At 53.2% G+C, this 21,649-nt stretch overlaps 1 protein-coding gene across 2 annotated transcripts in view; it reads left to right on the forward strand.

Moving 5' to 3' along the window:
• Positions 1-21,649, forward strand: part of GALNT16 (polypeptide N-acetylgalactosaminyltransferase 16) — a 92,959-nt gene that overhangs the window by 56,500 nt on the left and 14,810 nt on the right. For both annotated transcript variants that reach the window (XM_003987773.6, XM_019833202.3), the window contains exons 2-10: positions 3,349-3,506; positions 7,244-7,342; positions 8,271-8,338; positions 9,048-9,113; positions 11,220-11,341; positions 13,585-13,672; positions 15,403-15,487; positions 15,785-15,888; positions 21,454-21,580. In XM_003987773.6, coding sequence (XP_003987822.3) covers positions 3,349-3,506; positions 7,244-7,342; positions 8,271-8,338; positions 9,048-9,113; positions 11,220-11,341; positions 13,585-13,672; positions 15,403-15,487; positions 15,785-15,888; positions 21,454-21,580 — 917 coding nt within the window. The remainder of the gene's footprint in view (positions 1-3,348; positions 3,507-7,243; positions 7,343-8,270; positions 8,339-9,047; positions 9,114-11,219; positions 11,342-13,584; positions 13,673-15,402; positions 15,488-15,784; positions 15,889-21,453; positions 21,581-21,649) is intronic.

Genomic DNA, 21,649 nt, shown 5'->3' on the forward strand with positions numbered 1-21,649 from the left:
ATGCAGGAATTGCACAAAGAGCTCCAAGTGCCTTCGTCCCCTCCAGAAAGGGCAGCAGTACGCCTCCCATCCAGAGGCTCCAACTGGCTCCAAGCCCAGGATCTTGGGTCTCTCGGGCTGATCCAGATATAGCTCCTCATAGTCCTGAAGCCTAGAGCCAAAGGATGCATTTACCCCTCGCCAACGTGCTTAGTAAGCAGTGTGGGTGGGAAAACAGGAGAACAGCTACACACTTCCCCTTTAGAAGAGGGGAGAAGGGGAATAGCATTCACTGGTCACCAATCCATGATGCATGCGCCATCTCTGGACTGTTCCAGCTAGGCTTGGGATGGGATGAAGTTCCTTGGCCCATGCTCCAGCTACCCGTGATCTGATTGAGGGTGGGGATATCTCTTCATGATCTTCCATGGCCATGTCTGGCATGGGGTGGGGAGCAAGGAGGGGTGATCTGGACTCCTAGATTTCTTTTCTGGGGTCCATACTGCTTTTTGTTGATTTCTATCTTTCCAGCCTCTTCCACAGTGTCTGCACGTACTAGACTTTCAGGAAATATTTGTTGATTTAGCACTAGCGGTACGCCCATAGGACACCACTGTGGATGCGCGGGGCAGGGGTCTCAGTCAGGCTGTGGAGCATCAAGGGGAGGGGCACATCGGGGATGACCCCCGGATGTGTTGCCTGGAGGACCAGGGGGTTCGCCCTGCCCCCCTCTGCAAAAGGCAACACAGGAGAAGCAGCAGCTTTGCTGATCAGTGAGGAATTTGTTTTGAGGTGTTGGGTTAGAGGTACCCATGGGACATTCAAAGGTCTGCAAGTCTCAAGATCAAAGAACAGGGCCACAGGAAATGAGCTGCAGGTGTGGGCGTGTAAACGGGGGTTGGATACCAGGTAGAAGAGTTCTGGGTGGTGCCTGCCGGGTAAGGCCAGGGAGGCGCTGGATAGAGGAAATTAAAGCCCCGCAGAGGTCACATCCTACCCTTCCTCAGTGTCTCCTCCACTTCGGCTGACTCAGGGCCAACTAATGTTTCAGCTCCCAGCCCCAGAGACGCTGGGTCAACGTGAAAGCAGAGCTAAGACCTCTGGGAGGGAGTAGGAACTGTGTTTCCACGGCACCCCTCTTCACAAGGTGGCTCACAAGTGAAGGGTCTAACCATGGAGGACAGTTGGAGCAGCAGAGGCTATGGATCTGCTGAGGGAGCAGCAGGCATTTCTGGACATCTTTGAGGGTGTTTAGCTTAGTTTTGAGGCCCTGAAGGGACTAAGCCCTTTAAGGCAGGAAGGCAGCTGGCTGGGGATGGGGGAAGCACCTCTTCCTTCTGGAGCACGGGAGTGCTCAGTGGCGCTCTGCTCAATGAATGGGTGGCTGGATGAAGGAGTGAGTGAATTCAAGCGTTCTTAAATGAATGGATGATCAGATGGGCCTTGGAACTTGCAGAGGGGTGTCCCAGTGCCTGGTAGATGGGCCACTCTTAATCAATGTTTATTGGGCGATGGGTGAGTGTGGGATGAGGGCCCAGAGGTTTCCTGAGCCCGCAGAGTGGCCAGAAGTCCTAAATAAATAAACACGGTTATTTCCCACAGTTGACTTGCAGGATAATAAAGCGGCATCCTCTCCCTTCGGGAGCTTTCTGCACTTCTTCTTTTATTTTGCCTCAGCCATCAACTGGAGGCTGCTTTCCATTTCTCTGACCTGTGCTGGGAAGGATGCGGGGGGAGGGCAGGGGGGAGGCAGAGTTAGCACCCCACCTTCTCCCAGGTGGGAAGGACCCAGAGGACCTCTTGTGTTCACTCTCAAAGTTGCACATCCTTCTAGCAATCCAAGACTCAAGTCAGAACAGTCTCCCCTGCCCTCTCCCTCCCTCCTTCCGTCTTTCCTGAAATGGATTTCCAGTCCAGGGGGGCTGTGCCACATCTGTCCAGTCCCTGGCATGGCGCCAACTCTGAATACCGCAGTGGCGCAGCTGTGGTCACCATCCTGAGCATGTGTGCATAGCGTGGGGCTGGGCCCAGTGGACACGAGGAAACCTCCCTCACTGGCTCTGCCCTTAGGGGGCTCAGGGACTGGCTCCCAGGACAGGATGAAGCTGGAGGCTGGAACCCTACAGGGAGGCAGCTTTGATGGAGATACTCCTGGAGCCTTCTGCACTCTTGTGTCATGAGGCTGGGGGCTAGGCTCCCAGGGGGACACGGAGGCCCCGGGCCACCGTGGATGTGCTCCAGAATCACCCAACACCTCGCTCTCCTCTTCCCCAGGTCCGGCCGCCTTCCAGGGACCATCCCTCTAGAGCTAGACCTGTGATGGGGTCCTCATGCAGAGGATCTATGTATGGGCGATCCTCACCCACCTTCCTGCTGCCTCTGGGGGCCCACAGCTCCCGCCCAGGCTGCCGGTCAGGCAGAAGGGTTGTAGTTGGGATGCCTCATGGTTGGTGATATTTCAAAGCACGCTGGGAAACATCCGGCCAGCAGCTTGGTTCAAATAATGAGATGTCAGGATCCATCTATCTATCCATTCATCTCAGATGTGTCCTTCCCCCAGGTCTTTCGTGGGGGGACTTTGGGACCACAGAGTGGGGTGTGGCCAAGAGGAGAGAGGCTGGGCCATGGCATCTGTCATCCATCACTCCCCAGCTCTTAGCACCTGTGAGCCAGCAGCTCTGACACAGGGCTACTCCAGCAGCACCTCACAAGTCCCCGAGAATATGCATCATTGTCTGCGTTTGCCTTCTAGCAGCTCTGGCACGAGCCTGGAGGGGCCTGCTTGTCCTCACAGGTAGTTCTCTGTGCAGCAGCTTGTCCGAGCTCTGGGCGTTTCACCGATCAGGCACTTCCTACATGCCGAGCCGGTGTCAGGCCAAGTTCATCCATAGGAGGCCGCAGGCTGCTTGACAACCTCCAGCTTGTTTGGTGGTCCCCTCAGGACCCCTCATCTTGGGAGTCGCCTTCTCCAAATCCCGCAAAGAGCACCGGTCAAGAGAATGACCTTCAGGGTCAGAACAACCAGTTTGAATCCAGAACCTGTGACTTACTAACACTGACCTTGGGTTTAGAAAAAAAAAAATAGATTTCTTTTTCTTCCTAGAGCAGTTGTAAGTACACAAAATTGAGCAAAAAATACAGAGAGTTCCCGTACGCTCCCTGTACACATGAGGGTACCATTTTTTAACTTCTTGAGCCTCAGTTTCCTTATCTGTACAATGGGGGAAATAACGATCTCCTGCTCACAGAGTTGGGATAAGGCACAAATGAGGCAACGCAGTTAGCTCCTGCCTAGTAGTAAGTACTTTGCACACGGTGGCTGCTTTTTACTCCTGCCCGGGACCTCTCTGATGCTGACCTTTGTCTCAGGTGACAGGAACACCCTCCAGAGGCTTTGATGAGAAGGCGTACCTGGCAGCCAAACAGCTGAAGGCTGGAGAGGACCCTTACAGGCAGCATGCCTTCAACCAGCTAGAGAGTGACAAACTGAGCCCCGACCGGCCCATCCGGGACACCCGCCATTACAGGTAAGGCCTCCATTGTGCCAAGGGAGAAAGAAAGGTGGAGGGAAGGGCCAACACCACTTAGCTTGCTTCCTTTTGGTCACGTGGATTTGAGAAATGAGAAAGATTTTGGGCGCCTGGGTGGTTCAGTCGGTTAAGTGCCCCACTTCAGCTCAGGTCATGATCTCATGGCTCGTGAGTTCGAGCCCCACATCAGGCTCTGTGCTGACAGCTCAGAGCCTGGAGCCTGCTTCAGATTCTGTGTCTCCTCTCTCTCCCCCTCCCCCGCTCGCACTCTGTGTCTCTCTCTCGCAAAAATAAATACACATTTAAAAAAAATAAAAAAAATAAAAAAAATAAAAAAGGAATGTGAAAGATTCCCTCAGACACTCAGGAGACTCAGAAACCCAGTCTAGTTACTGAGACACTCAAACCCTCACCCTCAGTTGTTTCCCTGACTCTTCTGTTTCACTGACCTCCTGAGGGCCTGAGAAGGCCAAGGAAACTCAGCTGGGGCCAGGGAAGCCCTTCAGCACCTCAGTCCAGCGTCCCAGTGAGAGGGACCTGCCTGGGGGCCACAGGGAGGACTGAGGGGGGTGGCCGAGCCTGCTGGTGGTGCCTGAGGTGGAGAGGTGCCACCAACCATGCCCACACTGTGCAAACAGTGCAGTTCTGTGCACTGCCCCATTGACATCCCTTCCCTTCTCCTCTGCCCGCCCTGCTGCCCCGGCTTCCACAGCAGTGGAAACATTTCCCAGAAAAGCTTCCCAGCCTTGCTCTTGGTTCTGTCAGTATGGTAGGTGGTGGGAGAGGCCCCAGAGCAGACCAAGGACGCCTTCCATGATGATTCTCGCTCTGATTCCACCCGGTGTGAGTGACCGACCTTGGGGAAGTCATCAAGCCCCCTCCTTGGTTCAGGTCCTTGACGTGTCCTGTCTAGATTATAGTCACCGCCTCCAGCGCCCTCTTCCTGCCCTCACCTATGGGAACAGTCTGAGCCCCTCCGCCCGAAGTGCAAGCCACCCCTGCTGACCCCGAGCCTCTGCTCCTTTTCCCCCTAGCACTTAACGCTCCTGCAGTCTGATACCCTCCTGCCCCTCCCCCTGTCTATGCACACGCTGTTTCCTCCACCGGAACCTCCGCCCCCACCACCTGCACCTTCACGACACCCCTCAGTGTCCTCTCCTCCGGGCAAGGCTCCTTGCCGACCCAGGCTGGTTTGGGGGCTTCCTCTGTACTCCGTGCAGACAGGTCAGCAAGGGCCTGGTGGAGCTGACCACTCATGGCCTACAGTTTTGAGTGACCATCATGGGCTGGGCTGGACCTAGCTGGGTACCTAGGGCCAGGCTGGTCCTGATTTGAGGGTACGTGAGGATGATGTGGACCAACGTTGCTTTTCCTTCTGAAGCGGCTGCTCCACAGCACAAAAGGTGTATGAAGTAAGGGTGCAGAAGGGGACAGGCTTCTAGCACCTTCCTTGTCGGTCATGGAGATGCGCCTGAAATCCAGTGGGCTTGCAGCCTGTCAGAGTGAGATGGATGTTGAGTTGGGGGGCGGGGCCCAAACTGTCCTCGCTGTCCTGGAATCCCAGCGCTGCCAGCCTCCAGAAACTCACGCTGCCAAATAGGACAATAATCCTGCTACTTGGGGAGACCCCCACCCAGGTCCAGGGGCCAGCTCAGGTCTCAGAAGCTCTTTCTTGGTCCTGGTGCAGAGTCTACCTGCACTGTGGGGTCTACGAGGCCATGTCCACACGGCTCCACTTGGAGACCTTCCTTGGCAGCCCTGGCCATGGCCAACCTAGACCCCAAGGCCTAGAGGTTCTGCAGACCCGAATCTCTGAACTGACCCAGGGTTAGCCTGGATCACCTCTGTCCTCCCTCCCACCAAGCCCCCAACCCCCGCCTTCTCAGGTGTTCACGGAAGAACTTAAAGGAGGAGTTCCTCTTGGGACGACGCGTGTTTTAAAATGAGACTCTTCAAATCCAAGGCAGGGGTGGGTTGGTGAGGTCAGCCTCCCCTCCTGCCCCAGGGCTGCTGCCCACCCTCCCAGAAGCCCGAGGTGGATTGGGTGTGTGTGCATATGAGCGCAGAGCGCACGCGTGTGTAGGGGGAGCAGCCAAGGTGCTGGCTTTCGCACACTGGGGTGAGCCATGCTCTTCTCCTGGCCCTGCAGACTGCAGCTTCTGCTGGACTCCAAACTGTCAGGCTAGTTCCTAGCCCAGCCTCGATCTCCCTCAAGGGGAGCAGAGAGACCAGGCAGGGCAGACCTACTAGCATCACAAAGAAAACCCCACCAGCCCCAAACTCAAAACGTAGGCATGGAACAAACCTCTTCAGAGGCTCTTGGCTCCTGGGAGCCAGATTAATCCCCATCCTCATAGTTATAAATCCCAGAGAAATGCAGAGTGGAGAGGGTTGGAGGGGGCGGGTGGGGAGGGGGTCAAGTTCAGCCCCCCAGATGGGGTATGGGGAGGTTGGCCACTTTCAGGTGAAGAATGGGCATCACTATCCAGGGTCTCTGCTTCCTGGGCACAGGATAGTTAGGGTTCACAGTGAGAGACCTGGCCCCCTAGAGGTCAGTGCCAGGGGGCTGAGCTGGGCACCCAGGAGGTGGCTACTTCTTCCAACACTCCCCAGCTCAGCAGGCCAAGCCCACCCCCAACCCCAAATCCACATGCCTCTGGGAGGATGCACTTGGAAAATCTGGCTTCTCAGGGGGGCAGGGGTGAGTCTCCCTACCCCTCCACCCCTCCTACTCCCCGCATTGCTTCTCAAGGAGAATTATTTTAAAGCCTCACAGGATTCCTCCCAGGGGGGTCCCAGGCTGGTGGAACTCCTGCCTGCCTGACCCAGTCCGTTCCGGCAGGGCAGGAAATGGGCCTGGGAATTCGACTATAAGCGGCTGTCAGTGGAATGAATGCTGGAATAAAAAAACAGTCACTGCCGAAATAGTCAGAGAGCAATTGTAATAAAGAAGAAGATTGCCACGAAAACCAACTGCCTTCCCGCCGGCCCCAGGAACACGAAGAAAAGCATTCGCAGTAGCAACAGCGATGAAGGCTGGCAGGAATGAATTGTTTTAATTCCTTTTCCTGAGGAGGGGGAAGCCAATGCCTAAAAATGCGGGAGAAGGCGAGCCCAGAGCTGTGCGGGGAGGGAGCGGGGTGGCAGGAGCTGCTTATGGTGTCTTCTCAGAGGCTTCTGTTTGCTCCAGAGGTCCAGGGCTCGGGAGGAGGGAGGCTGCTGCCCTGCCGGGTGTCAGCGGCCTGCTGTCAGTATTGGGCAGTAAGTAGCGGGAGTCACATGCGGGCAGAATGGGGGTGATTCCTCTCCAGATCCCACAAATGTCATGAGCCAGGAGAAAGAAGCGACAGGTGCCAGGCACAAAACAGAGGCTGTTCCCTCCTGTCCCCCGTGTCTCTGTCTCTATCGGGCGGGGAGTTCTGTCTGCTGGCCCCAGGCTGGGGCCCGGAACGGTGCCTGCACATGGTGGGCCAGAGCCCTCATAAACGCTTCACTCCTAGGTCTTTGGCAAAGGTGACCGGGCCTGGGAAGGTGCCCCAACCTGTGGCTCCAGGGTGGGCTGCGTGGGCACGGAGGAGCACTCCGTGGAGGGGCAGGCTCGCACCCTGGTTTTGGCTGGCCTTCCCAATCCCGCAGTGGTATTCCAGGGGGCAGCAGGCTGGACAGAGAGAAGCCTCAAGCCTGCCCTGAGGAGGCTCTCACAGTGCCCTCTGACCTCTGTGCTCCATTCTCAGTTGCCCCTCTGTGGCCTACTCCGCCGACCTGCCAGCCACCAGCGTCATCATCACCTTCCACAATGAGGCCCGCTCTACCCTCCTGCGCACGGTGAAGAGGTAAGCCACCCCTTGGGACCCTCATCTCAGTAGTGCTGCTCCCCGAGGCCTCAGGGAGCGCTGCCAAGCCCCTGGCAGGGGGGCACGGGGGCAGGGGGGCACACTGGGACAAGGTGCTGGGCCAGGCAGCATGAAGACCGCAGCCACTGGGAGGGGGAGTCCAATCCTTCTGAGAGGCTGGGGCTGGGAGACCCCGGAAATCCAACTGATATCGGGATGCACAAACACAATGTCAGGTCCCCAGGACAAGGGCAAACATTCTAGGGTCAGGGGCCGAGGGAGGCAGGGATGGACATGAAGCCTCAGGTGAATGGGTGGCAGGCCAGTAGGTGTCTGTCAACGATTCAGAGGGAGGTGCTCCTCTGTCCTCCTAAACTTGGTCCTGTGGTCCAGTACAACTCCTACTCACCCCATTTCTTTACTGAGAACAGGATGTGGAAAGGAATGCCCAGTGGTATTCCAGGGATTAAGGAAGCATGGGTTTCCTTTACCAGGGAGTGGAGGAAGAAGAAGGACGGTGGGAAGGAAAGTGGGAAAGGGCTTCCCTGGGAACACCCCTGCTAACCCATCGGGCCAGGAGACTCACTAGCCTTCTAGGCAGGCAGTTCGGGGTCCAGCTGTGTATTGCCCCCGGGCAGGGCTTGTTAAGCCTAAGCAGCCAGGGCAGCTACAGGTCCTGTCTACACTGGAGCAGTTACCATCACCTGTCCGGCACAGGTCCCCGCAGGTGCAGGGGCGGCCGGGTCTCCGGAAAAGCCCGGAGAACACATTGTTCCTCAGCCGCTGCTCAGGGCCCAGAAGGTTTGCAAGCAGCTGCCGGTGGCCAGTGTGCTGGCCCCTGAGCTGGGTGGTGGGGGAGCTCTGTGGCAAAGAGAGGTAAATGGAAGGTGGCCCCTAAATCCGGGATCCTCTGTCCCCATCCTTCTAGTGTCCTGAACCGAACTCCAGCCGGCCTGATCCAGGAGATCATTTTAGTGGATGACTTCAGTTCAGATCGTAAGTTTCCACTTTCTGTTTTTCACATCCCTCCAAACCCTCCTTCCCCCAGAATGTGGAGGCCAACTCTCCGGAGGTCATCCTGGACCTCACAGGCAGACCTCTGCCCCCGACCAGATCTTCAGTCTTTTCTGGGTGCCCTCCCTGACTCTGCTCCCAGGTGCCAAAGGAGGGGAAAGAGTGGTGTCTTGTTTTGTTCTGTATTTATTTATTTATTTATTTAAGTCATCTCTACACCCAAAGTGGGGCTCAAACTCACCACCCCGAGAGGAAGAGTCCACGCTCTTCCAACTGAGCCAGCCAGGCATCCCAGAGTGGTGGTGTTTTTGGATGGGACACCCCAGAGATGACCTTTTTAACAACTGAAACAACACCAGTATAGCATCCTTTGTTATTACAACTGCCATATGCTGAGGATTGTCCCTTCAGTGTGGCTATGCTGGTGTTGGCCTCGCGCCCTACTAGTGCTCTCTGGCGCCCCCTGGGAGCAATCCCATTAGGACAGGCATTCCTCCGTCTGGCCTGGGAGTGGGGCACAGGGCAATCCTTTGGCCATTAGAGATGACCGTGCTCCTGCGTGCCTCCCCAGCCCCAGCCCCTTCCCTGGGCTCGCCATGGGACACCTTCTGGGCAGTTCCAGGGGCGACCGAACCCCTTAGGGCCTGATGCCCCTGTCTGAATGAGCTTGCTTCCTTCTCCTCACCTTCAGCTGAAGACTGTCTGCTCCTGACCAGGATCCCCAAGGTCAAGTGCCTACGCAACGATCGGCGGGAAGGTAAGTTCTTGAACCCGAGGTGTCACCGCAGACCTGTTTTGGTCTAGACCTCCGCCCCTCCCCACTCCCTTTTGGAGCCATGTCACGGTAAGCCAGCACGCGCCTGCCGCATTCCAGGTGGCCAGGAGCAAGGTCTGTGGAAAGACGCTTCTTTCCACGGCCACGGCATGACTGTAGGCGAGTCGCTCTACTTCTGGCTGCCTCGGTTGTCTCTTCTGAGAAATGGAGTCAATAATTGTACCCTTTCTGCCTTGCATGGCTGCTGTAAGGATTAAATGGGATAGGCCATGCGGAAATGCTTTGAGAAAATCAAAAGGCACTATCAAGCAGATGTAACCTCATTTCCAATCAAGAAGAGTTTTGGAGCATCGTCCACAGCACAGGATTGTACATGGCACTCTAGGAGGCACTTTATACTTCTTCTGAAGTATAAAATGTGGTCCCTGCCCTTGGAGAGCTTATTGTAAGGCCAAGGAGTCAGAATCTACCGCAGGGACAGGCTGGCCATGATTATGTGGGGGTAGAATGGAGACCGCAGGACAGGGGAGGGACCGGGGAGTGGGCCTTGACTGGGTGAGGACATTGTGAGACAGGGGAGCGGGAACGGGCGGGGGAGTCCGGGCTCGAGGACACTGCAGGCACCGACGTTGGTCTGGCACAGGTACACATGGGATACTAACAGCCCTTTGCCTGAGTCCTCCCCGCAGCAGACAACCACGTTGCCTGCCTGAGTTCTCACGTTCTCGCATTCACTCCACATAACAGCCCATTGTTTTGCACATAAGAAAATGGGGCTTAAGGAGGTTTAGGAATGCGCCCAGGGTAATGGGTAGAGGAGCCAGAAGTCCAACGTGGAGGAGGGACCCCACCCTTAACCTCCCTTACCTCCTCCCTGCCAGGGAGAATCTGGGCCTGGTCAGCAGGGGAAGTGGTGGGGTGAGGATAGATGGCAGAGGACCTTGGAAGCCAGAGAAAGGCATTTGGACTTGATAAGGCAGGTAGGAGGGAGCCACTAAAGGTTAGAGAGAGAGAGAGGTGAGAGGTGTGATTAAGAAAGAACTGTCAGTCTAAGGAGACCTTCTAACTGGCGTGGAAGAGGCCAGAGAGAGACTTCTAGCAAGCACAGGGCTGTAGGTACCTTTAGGCCTAGGAATATATTGTTTCCTGAGGGATTTGCCCAACACAGGTGTCAACTTTTGATTAAGCGCTTTCTAGCTTCCTGTGGGATGGAAGGAAGGGACAGATGGATATTTGCACATATTATGGATAATCAGATGGACAGGGGCAGAGTACAGGGCAGAGGTGTGGCCAGGGAAACCTCTCCAATCGGAGCTCTTAGAGTAAGGCCGTTCCGTCTTCACAGCTCACAGGGCACCAGTGGCTGCTCTGTCGGCAGGACCAGCCGGGCCCTTTCTCTCCTGACCAGGTCAGTCCCCAGCCCTGGCCAGGGAGCTGCCAGAAGCAAGGCCACTCTCTGACAGTTGGTGAACCATTGGCAAGACTGTCAGGGGCGGGATAGAAGCAGAGCAGAAACTAGCATGTGTAGGCCTCCTAGGCACCAATCACTCTTCCAGACGGGCAGGGGTCAATTTCTCTGAAACTTCTAGATAAGACAACCAAGGCTCAGGGAGGTTAAATAACATGCTTAAGGTGATGAAGGGGCTGCCACAGCAACTCCGGCCTGTCTTAGTCTAGAAGATTCTAGCCATGTCACACATGATGGTGCAACTGAAGGGGACCGCCCTGAGGTCCCTCGGGTTAGGGGGGAAAGGGTTTTGGTTTCTGGTTTTTCTTTGGATACTCAAACGCACTTTATTGCACTTGGCCTTTACTGAACTGACTGTATCAGTGTGTTCCCAGAGTCCCGAACAGTGTCTGAGACATCGAGGGTGCTCAGAGAATGACCTTGAGTAACGATGGTTGACAGGTGGATGAGAGAAAGGAGAGTGAGGAAGGAAATAAACAAATACAAAGTAAACCTCAATCACAGTAACTCAGAGGAAGCTTTGACCCCTGAAGGGTGCAGAGCCCTGAGACTTTTGAGGGATGGGGGGAAAGCAAATCGGCCCAGTCCCAGTTACCAATCCCTGTCCATTCCCATTGTAGGGCTGATCCGGTCCCGAGTCCGTGGGGCAGATGTGGCCACAGCTGCTGTCCTCACCTTTCTGGACAGCCACTGTGAAGTGAATACTGAGTGGCTACAGCCTATGCTGCAACGGGTAAAGGAGGTGAGTTTGTCTGTCCCTACAGGATCTCTGTCCCTTGGGATGTGCCCACCATGTTCTTGGCATGAGGGCGTGTGAATAGTCTTTGAAGTTGGACAGGCAGAGTAGGGGCCTAAAGGGTCTTCCCCCTCCAGGGTGACTCCATGTTATGGAGCTTTCTCCTCTGAAAATGGGGGTAATTGTAATATTTGTCTCACGAGGTTGTTGTGAGAATTCATTTGGATGAGAGCTTGGGTGAGCTATAAAGTTCCTATTCCAAATGGTGTTGTTTTCCTCCTGGGGGAGGCGGGTCCTGTGCTGGGGCAGGGGGTATTTTTGGGTCAAGGCTGGGAAGCCTGAGAAGGAAGGAGAGGGGGATGGTGTCCTCAAGGAGAGATGAGGGCAGGGGGCCCTTACTACATGCCAGTTTTATGCTAGAAGGGCAAGGGTAGGAGAAATGGAGGATAGGATGAGGTGATTACAGATCAACCATAAAAAGACCACCCAACTTAAAAATGGGCAAAAGATTTGAATGGACATTTCTTCAAGGCAGATGCAAATGGCCAACAAGCACATGAAAAGATGCTAAAAAGAAAAGACAAGAAAAGATGCTCAACATTATTAAGACTTGAGGGAAATGCAAGTCAAAACCCCAGTCAGATACCACTTGATACGTACAGGATGGCTGTAACCAAAGGATGGACAGTAACAAGTGCTGGCGAGGATGTGGAGAAGTAGGAGCCTTTTCACTCATTGCTGGTGAGGACGTAGAGTGGTGCAGCCACTTTGGAAAACAGTCTGGCAGTTCCTCAGAAGTTTAAACATGGAGTTACCACATGACCCTTGCAGCTGCTGGGTGTATACCCAAGAGAAATGAAAACATACTCCACACAAAAACTTGTACAGGAGTGTTCAGAGCAGTATTATTCAGAGTAGCCAAACTGTGGAAACAGCCCAAAGTCTGCCAACTGATGAATGGGCAAACAAATGTGAGGCAGCCATACAATAGGATATTAGCCATAAAAAAGAATGAAGTCCTGATACATGCCACAATAAGGATAAAAACATTTCCCTAAGTGAGGGAAGCAGGTCACAAAAGGCCACGTATTATATGATTCCACTGATGCGAAGTGTCTAGAATGAAACAAAGCCACAGAAATAGAAAGGAGATTAGCGGTTGTCAGGGCGGGGAGAGGCGGTTGGGAAGTGACCGCTAACAGGTACAGGGGCTCTTGTCGGGGTGATGAAAATGTTCTGGAATTAGATAGGGGCGGTGGGTGCACAATGTTGTGAATATACTATAAGCCACCAAACTGTATACTTTAAAATGGTGAATTTTATCACATGTCAATTATGGCTAATAAAATTGTTATAAAAATGGGAATTAGATCTCAGGACAAAAAGGTCTCTAAAAAGGAGACGGCGAGGCCCCCGCAGGGCTCTGTGAGAAACCATGAGTGGTCTCCCCTGCTCCACCATCTCCCAGGCTCTTGTGGTCCTGAGATGGGATGTGAACTGAGGGGCAGAGCTGGGTTCCAAGTTGCGGACAAGAGGATTTTGAGGGTCCGCGCAGAATGCGTGGAGAGAAGAGGCTCTGTTCTGTGTCCCTCCATGGAGGGAGAGAGAAGAGAAGGCTGATGGCAGTTGATAGTTTTGCACAGGGTATATGACATGATCCACCAACACCATTACCCTTGGATAAAATTAACATTACCCACCAATGGGGGTGGATTTGTGTCTTGGGGGATGAAGGGTTCCTTGAAGTGGATGTGGCATAAGAGAGTGACACCCAGGTTGCACAAGGACCGCGGAGTCCCTGCCCTCAAGCTGCTGGTGGTCCGATTGGGAAGACTCAACGCAAACGTGTACAAAGGTGGATGACAGTTAATAGAACCACAGTTCAAACCAGCAACAGAAGAGCCACGTCAGTGGCTCAGTGCCCCAGGAATTGTCTGGACTGTAATTGTGAGAACGGCTCAACAGAGGAAGAAATCCCCAGCCTGCAGCAATCAGGCAGGGCTTCACTGAGGAGGTGAGATCCCAGCAGGGCTCAACCTGGTGTGAGAAGAAGAGGCTGGGACAGCACTGTGCCCAGGGAACCCAGGTGGGACCTTCCGGGAGCCTGGATGTGGGTGCTGCAGGACAGGCTTCCAGGAACCTGACATGTCCTGCAGGAAGGGCTGGGTGCCCCACACCTTGAAGAGCAGGCGGCTGGGCCTTTCTTCGTGGAGTCCCTGGCCTCACGCCATCTCTCGTTCCTCGCCTAGGACCACACCCGCGTGGTGAGCCCCATCATTGATGTCATCAGTCTGGACAATTTTGCCTACCTCGCTGCATCTGCGGATCTTCGCGGAGGTGGGTCTGGCCCCCTGGGGGGAGGAGCCGCAGGCTTGAAAGAGGCAGGTGAGGGCAACCTAAAGCCCTGGGTTTGGTGCTCTTCCTCCTGGTGTGCAGGAGCGTCTCACTCCACCCCCTTACCTCCAGAAAATGGAAAGGGATAGTGTAGAGCCCTGAGGTTGGGGACAAAGCCCTCTGGCACAGTCAGTGATAGCTCCAAGCTAGTCTTTTGTCTTTTTCTCCCTGCAAACACTGCCACATCCTTCCCCAATGCTGCCAGCCCTGGGACCATGGCCACAGGTCCTGGCAGAAGGCATGATTATGACAGTGTCTTGGGCGGGGAGGGGAGTCCTCAACCTTGCATGACTTCTAATACGTATAGCTGGAGGTGGTGTGGACACGGGCTGTCTCATATGGTAGCTATTAGCTCCATTTGGCTATTGAGCTCTTCAAATGTGACCAGTCTGAATTGAGATGTGATGTAAGTGTAAAATACACACCAAGTTTCAAAGTCTTAGTACAAAAGAATGTAAAACATCTCCTCACGGGGCTCCTGGGTGGCTCAGTCCATTAAATGACTGATCCAACTCCGGCCCAGGTCATGATCTCGCGGTTCATGGGTTCGAGCCCCACATAGGGCTCTGTGCTGACAGCTTGGAGCCTGGAGCCTGCTTCAGATTCTGTCTCCCTCTTTCTCTGCCCCTCCTCTCCTTGCTGTCTGTCTGTCTCTCTCTCTCTCAAAAATAAATAAACATTAAAAAATTATTTTAATATCTCCTCAGTGATTTTGTATATTGATTACATGTTGAAATGAAAACATTGGATATATTGCACTAAATATATTATGCAAATCAATTTCATATGTTCTTACTTTTGAATATGGCTACTAGAAAAATTTAAATTACGTATGTGGCTTGCATTTCTGGCTTGCATCTTATTTCCTTTGGACAGCTCTGGTCTAGACTTCAGAGTGGTGCTGTTCAATAGAATAGCCATATTTGGCTACCTAAACTTAAATTAATTAAAATTAGGTAAAATTCAAATTTACTTCCTAAGTTGCACTAGCCACATTTCCAGAGCTCGGTAACCACGTGTGGCGACTGCTTACCATATTAAACAGTGCGGATACAGAACATGACCATCATTGCAGAAAGTTCTATCGGACAGGCGGCACTAGACAATCTGTTGCTAGGAGCTAGTGGGCAGAGTGGTTTTCCTATTTGGGGCCCAGAGTTCCAAAAAATGGATACAGCAGTTCCTTAGATCTTGGGAGTTGAGTGGAAGTCTGAAGGGAGCCAGGCATTTCTCCTTTAGGAAAATCACCTCAGGGCCTTTGCATTTGCTGTTCCCCCAGCTAGAATTCCCTTTCCCCAGATATCTCTCCATGAATCAGTCCTTCGTTCAGGTCAAATGTGACCTCATTAGGGAGTCTTTCCTGACTACCCTTACTAGAATAGCATGGATACCTTTCTTTCTTTTTTTTTTTTTTTTTTTTACTTTTCTTTTTAGCACTTTCCCCCTTCGACTAGCAGATTATCCTTTTATTGATTTATCTTTGTAGTCTCTGTCTTTCCCAGTAGATTGAAACTCAATGAGGACAGGGGCCTGTCTCATTCTGAGTGAAAGAACGACTGTTCTATGAGCTGGGCTCTGATCAAGGGAGACACCAAGGGCTGGCAGAGTGAGGGAGCAGCCACCGCCAGCGGGCTCTGCCCAGAGCTCTGTCCTCACCCTGCTTTGTCCCTTAGGATTTGACTGGAGCCTGCATTTCAAGTGGGAGCAGATCCCTCTTGAGCAGAAGATTGCCAGGACCGACCCCACCAAGCCCATAAGGTCAGTGCAGCTTTGGGCTCTGCAGAGACCCCATCCTTCCCTGGGTTGAGGGCCTGGGAGGCTGCTGGGGGGCCGTTTAGTTGCTGGTGCTCCTGCGGGTGCGCGATCTAAGTGCTGACTCGGTTCCGGGTCCCAGGGACAGAGAGGACAGAGGCCAGGGAGCTGGCCAGATATCCTGCCCCTGTGACTCTGCAAGCAGGTGATTGCGGGGCAAATGGCCCGGGGTTCTGGAACCATCTAGAAGGGCTCCCAGCTTCTCCAGCTCATGCATTGCCTCTCTCCTCTCCTTGCTCCTAGGACGCCCGTCATAGCTGGGGGAATCTTCGTGATCGACAAGTCCTGGTTTAACCATTTGGGAAAGTATGATGCCCAGATGGACATCTGGGGGGGAGAGAATTTTGGTAAGTTGGAAAATAACAATAGCAATAATAACAATAGATAACCCGCTCGAACACTTTCTATGCACAAGGCCCTGTTCTAAACATGTATTAATGTGTTTCATCCTCACAACCTCACAACAATCTGAGGTAAGTACTATTTTATCTCCATTTTACTGATAAAGAAACTGAGAGAGAGGTTAAGTAATTTGTCCAGAGCCACACAGCTAGCAGCCAGAGAGATTTAGGTGGTCAGGGGGAGACTGTGGCCGCATGGCTAGACGTGTGTGAAAGAACATACAGACTTGTAGCCTGGACTGCAGCTTAAACACGCGGCAGCTTCTCTTCCAGAAGAGCCGGGCGGGGGCAGAGTGGACTTTGGTGGTCAAATGTAAGTAATGGGGTCAGATGGCCTGGGTACAAATACTGGCCCTACTACCTGTGAGCTGTTTGGCCCTGGACAAGTTAAAGCCTCCCTAAGTCTGTTTCCTCAAGAGGCCGGTATGAATACTAAATGAGAGATGAGTTAAAAATGTTTGGTGTGGGGGCGCCTGGGTGGCTCAGTCGGTTGAGCGACCGACTTTGGCTCAGGTCATGATCTCACGGTCCGTGGGTTCGAGCCCCACGTCGGGCTCGGTGCTGACAGCTCAGAGCCTGGAGCCTGTTTTGGATTCTGTGTCTTCCTCTCTCTCTGCCCCTCCCCCACTCGTACTCTGTCTCTCTCTCAAAAATAAAGAAATGTTAAAAAAAAAAAAAGAGATTAAAAAAATATATGGCGTGGTGCTGGCAGCCATTATCATTACTTTTGGGGCCATGGGAGCCCTCTCGCTCCAGCAGGAAAGGCAGGAGCCCAGCAAACCCCCAGGGTCACCCGTGAGGTTCAGTTAGATAAAGGCCCAGGACAGATGGAACACCCAACATGGGTAATTCAAGGGGGGTTACTAAAAAGCCAGTTCACACAGTGCAGGCAAGATACAGACAGCCGCAGGGACAGTACTAGGCTGGGCTGGTGGCTGCTGTGAAGTGTAGCCACCCCAGGTCTGAAAGTCGGGGAAGGGGTGCCCTCTGACAGGAGCTGTGGTCTCGGGGCACCTGTAGCCAACCCACAGCACCGAGGTAGGGGGCGTGGGGGGATGAACACCCACCCTCACTCTCCCCTCTCCTCGCTCTGACCGACCCTGCCAGCCCACAAGATGGGAGCCTGGTGGTGCGGCCCACACGGCAGGGAGTGGGGTGAAGGATGGGGAGTGAGTGCTCAGGGGTTTCCAGTTCTTGCTCCTGTGGTGACCCAGTCCTTTGCAGAGCCCTCTGTTTCCTTCTTCATCCTGACCGGGTTTCTTGCAAAGTAAATATGGCTGGTGGTATTGCACCCATTTGCCAGGTGGGAAAACTGAGGTGGACGCCGCCTTCCAGATTTCAGTCAGGATGCTCCACGTCTGACAGGGGTATGGAGTGCCTCTACCAGAGCCCTTTAAATGTGAGGTGTGATCAAAGGAAATGCTGGGTTTCTGAGAGGTGAGGAGGGGGTCTTCCTTCGCTCTCCCTGGTCAGGACACGGATGAGCAGCGGGGCTTACAACAGGCCTGATCCCAACTCAAAACCAACTGGAGTGGAAACAGGCGTGGAATGTTCTCCCCTTTGTAACTTACTCTTGGAAACCGTTTCCAGACAGGCCTTTAGAGGAGTAAATTCTGGGAACTAGGGTGCGTTGACCCTTCCGTTCTGACCTCCTTTGCACATGTTTTTGGCTCAAGTGGCCTCCTGTGTGTTCCTGGGAGCTTTGGCAAAGCCAGTTTCCTGCAAAGATTCTGAGGACTAGGAAACTAATGGTCTCTCCTGCATCCAGGAGCCTTTTTCTTTTGTCTTTTTTTTCTTTTCTTTTTTTTAAGGCTGGTGATTGACAGAGAAACAAGTGACTGATCAAATAGCTAACTTCAAACTCTGCCTGAGGCAAGGGCTCAGTGGTTGGGGAACTTGAAAGGTGAACCACAGAGTGTTTCTGGGAAGGGTTTTGTTTCTTAGAAGAAATTCAAAGAAATTTCTAGGCTAGCCATGGTGCTCACATGTTCAGCTGCTGGGAGCAGTTTTGAGCCAGGAGAGGCCTGCCGCTGGTGGGTTTGGGCCTTTTGTTTTATTCCTTTGTTGAAGGAAGGGAAATGTCCAAACTGAGACTCATTCCCGCGTCCTCAGAGAGCCAAACTCAGAGCCCAGAGGCCACCGTAAGGGCAGGCGACAAACATGAAAACCTTGGGATTCCCATTAGAGAGCCTTTCATTATTTTTTTCTTTTTTTTTTTTTAATATGAAATTTATTGTCAAATTGGTTTCCATACAACACCCAGTGCTCATCCCAACAGGTGCCCTCCTCAATGCCCATCACCCACTCTCCCTCCCTCCCACCCCCCATCAACCCTCAGTGTATTCTCAGTTAGAGATCCTTTTATTTTTTTTATTTATTTTTTTAACGTTTATTCATTTTAGACACACAGAGAGACAGAGCATGAATGGGGGAAGGTCAGAGAGAGAGGGAGACACAGAATCTGAAACAGGCTCCAGGCTCTGAGCCATCAGCCCAGAGCCCGACGCGGGGCTCGAACTCCCGGACCACGAGATCACGACCTGAGCCGAAGTCAGTCGCCCAACCGACTGAGCCACCCAGGCGCCCCTAGAGATCCTTTTAAAAGACAGTCCCATCAAGCCAATCCCCTGCTCCTCTGCTCGTGACCCTGCAAGGACTCCCTCAACACTGACAGCAAAACCCAAAGTCCTCGTGCCTTGGGTCCTTCCCCCACAGCACACTATCAGCTCTGCCCACGTCTCCTGCCTCTCTCACCCGGCCTCACTCCACTCCAGCAGCTAGCCCTGCCAGGCCTCTTTGCCACCACCTGCAACTTGCCATGCCTGGGACTTACCGCCTACTCTAGCCTCTACTTCTTTTCCCTTGCTGGTCCCTCTGCCTGGAATGCTTGTCCCCTAAAAGCCACACGACTGGCTTCCTCCCCTCCTTCAGGACTTAGCTCAAATGTCCCCTTCTGAGTGATAACTTCCCAGTCAGTCTAATTAAAACTGTAGCCCCCCCCCAACAGCTCCCCCTTCTTCAGCCCCACCTGCTTCCTTTGTCTCCATTGTACTTACTACCGCCAGATAGACTACGTATTTTACTCATTTTCTGGTCTACTTGTTGTTTTCTTTCTTATTTTAGTGAGTCCCTGTCTCCTACCCATCAGTGTAAGGATTCTAGAACAGCATACAACACATAATGAACAGGTTCCCGATAAAATTTTACTGAAAGAACGAAAGAATCTGGTTCAAACAGTGCAGCTTGCTGGAAAAAATGTGAACTTGACATTGTAATTCTGCAGCAGAGTGTTTGGGTGATCTTGGAGAGGTTAAGATGTTTGAGCTTCCCAGTCCTGATTAGGAACATGGGGATAGGGATGCCTGGATGGCTCAGTTGGTAGAGCATGTGACTCTGGATCTCAGGGTCATGAGTTTAAGCCCCACGTTGGGTATGGAGCCTACTTAAAAAGAATAAATAAATTTACAAAAATAAAACAAACAAAAAGCCCATGGGGATAATAATACTAGCTTCATCTGCTTGCTGTGAGAATTAGACCTGGCATGGCACATAGCAAGTGCTCAGTAAATGGGTGATGCTTACTGTTCGTTACCGCCTTGTGGATAATGACAATAACAGCATGGACAGTATGGCCTGGTGGGATGAAGTGACTTAACTAGCATAACCAAGCTAGTCTGGCAGAAATGGAACTAGAAAGTAACTCCTCTGTCCCCCAGATCTGCCCCTAGTTCTAAATCTCAGTTGTTGAACCAGTTGCAAAGCTCATCCCGGGAGAAGGGACACAAGCCCGGCAGTCTGCAGGCCTACCTAGGAAGCCCATTAGCATACCCGACCATGAGCATGGGTCCGGATATGCCACATGTCTAGTCCTCACCCCTGGCCTGTGTCTGGAAGCTGCCTGCTGCACACAGTGTAGCCAGAGGTGGGTGTTAGTCTCAGCGAGGGGGCTTGGGCCCTGACCATCTGTGCCAGGTGAGAACCCCCAGACCTGGCCAGGGACCAGTATCTGTATGGCCAACTGGGGAGTGGGAGATGGACCAAGGCTAGAGCTCATGAGAAAACGGTCTTCCTTTTTTTCAATTAAAAACAAACAAACAAAAAAGGATTGTGTATTTTCTGGGACAGGAAAGAGGTGTTTTAATGTTACAGGGTGCCCACCTGCAGGGTTAATATGAAAGAGTAATCAGAAGAGATGATGTGAGGTTCAGCAAGCTGCCAAGATGGGTCCTTGCCAGAAGTGACGACTGTTGAGTATAGAGTAGAGTAGGCAGGGGCGCCTCAGTGGCTCAGTCGGTTAAGCGTCCGACTTCAGCTCAGGTCATGATCTCACTGTTGGTGGGTTCGAGCCCCGCGTCGGGCTCTGTGCTGACGGCTCAGAGCCTAGAGCCTGCTTCCGGTTCTGTGTCTCCCTCTCTCTCTGCCCCTCCCCCATTCACACTCTGTCTCTCCGTGTCTCTTGAAACTAAAATAAATGTTAAAAAAAAAAATTTGAGAATAGAGCAGGCAGCTTGTGCTGTTCCCTTCCGGGAAGCAGAATGGCCACCTTCTTGCATCTCTCAGCACTAAGAGGGACCACAGTCACCTGCAGAAGCTCATTCAGCATCCCAACCACTATCAAACAGAAGTGTGTCTCAAGAGGGCCAGTGGTAGCCTGTGCATGGAGACCACCTACACCAAGAGGGAGGTCCGGGGCCAGAAAGAGTGGCCCGTGACCTGATTGGTGGTGGGTTTCCCAGCCTCATGGGTGTCTAGGACTGACTGACGAGCAAATGCATTCTTCCTTAGCAATGTCTGGATGGGGCTTTGTAGTCAGAGGCTGGAAATGATGCTGCATTTGATTCGGTTTTCCTTCTGCTCATGGTCTTGGTGTTCCTTCAAAGCTTTCCCACCTGGGCACCTGGGTGGCTCAGTCTGTTGAGCCTCCAACTCTTGATTTCAGCTTGGGTCATGATCCCGGGGTCATGGGATCGAGCCCTGAGTTGGGCTTCACCCTGAATGTGGAGCCTGCTTAGGATTCTGTCTCTCTCTCTCTCTCTCTCTCTCTCTCTCTCTCTCTGTCTCAAAAAAAATAAAACAAAACAAAAAACCTTTCCTCTCCTAGGGCTCAGATACGGGCAGTGTGTATGGGGAGCATGTAGGGAGGGTGTGTATGTGTGGTAGGTATGGAGGGGACGTGTGTGGAGGGTGTGTGTTTGCGGTGTGTGTGGAGGGGGGAATGTGGGTCAAAGGGGTGTATATGGAGGGTATGTGTGTGTGTGGTGTGGGTAGAGGGGGTGTGTGTGGAGGGGGCGTGTGTGTGCTGGGGGGGCGGGGGTATGTACATGCACGGAGCGAGCGGTCAGGAACATGTTCAAGGTTGGGCATACCGCATGTAAATGGCCCCAGGAACCCTGAGCCCAGCACATGCCTTCAAAGAGACACCAAAGGCAAGGGAGGCTAGCTCCTCCCGGCCTTCACTCAGTGGGGACCTGCCAGGGGCTCTTCCCTCCTGACGGCTGCCATTTCCTGCAGAGCTCTCCTTCAGGGTGTGGATGTGCGGTGGGAGCTTGGAGATCGTGCCCTGCAGCCGGGTGGGCCACGTCTTCAGGAAACGGCACCCCTACAACTTCCCTGAGGGCAATGCCCTCACCTACATCAGGTAGGTCACAGTGCAAAGGGCACCAGGCTAGGAGCTAAGACACCTGGCTTCTAGACCCCAGCCCAGTCA

The sequence above is a fragment of the Felis catus genome, chromosome B3, assembly GCF_018350175.1.
Source record: "Felis catus isolate Fca126 chromosome B3, F.catus_Fca126_mat1.0, whole genome shotgun sequence".
Classification (NCBI taxonomy): Eukaryota; Metazoa; Chordata; class Mammalia; order Carnivora; family Felidae; genus Felis; species Felis catus.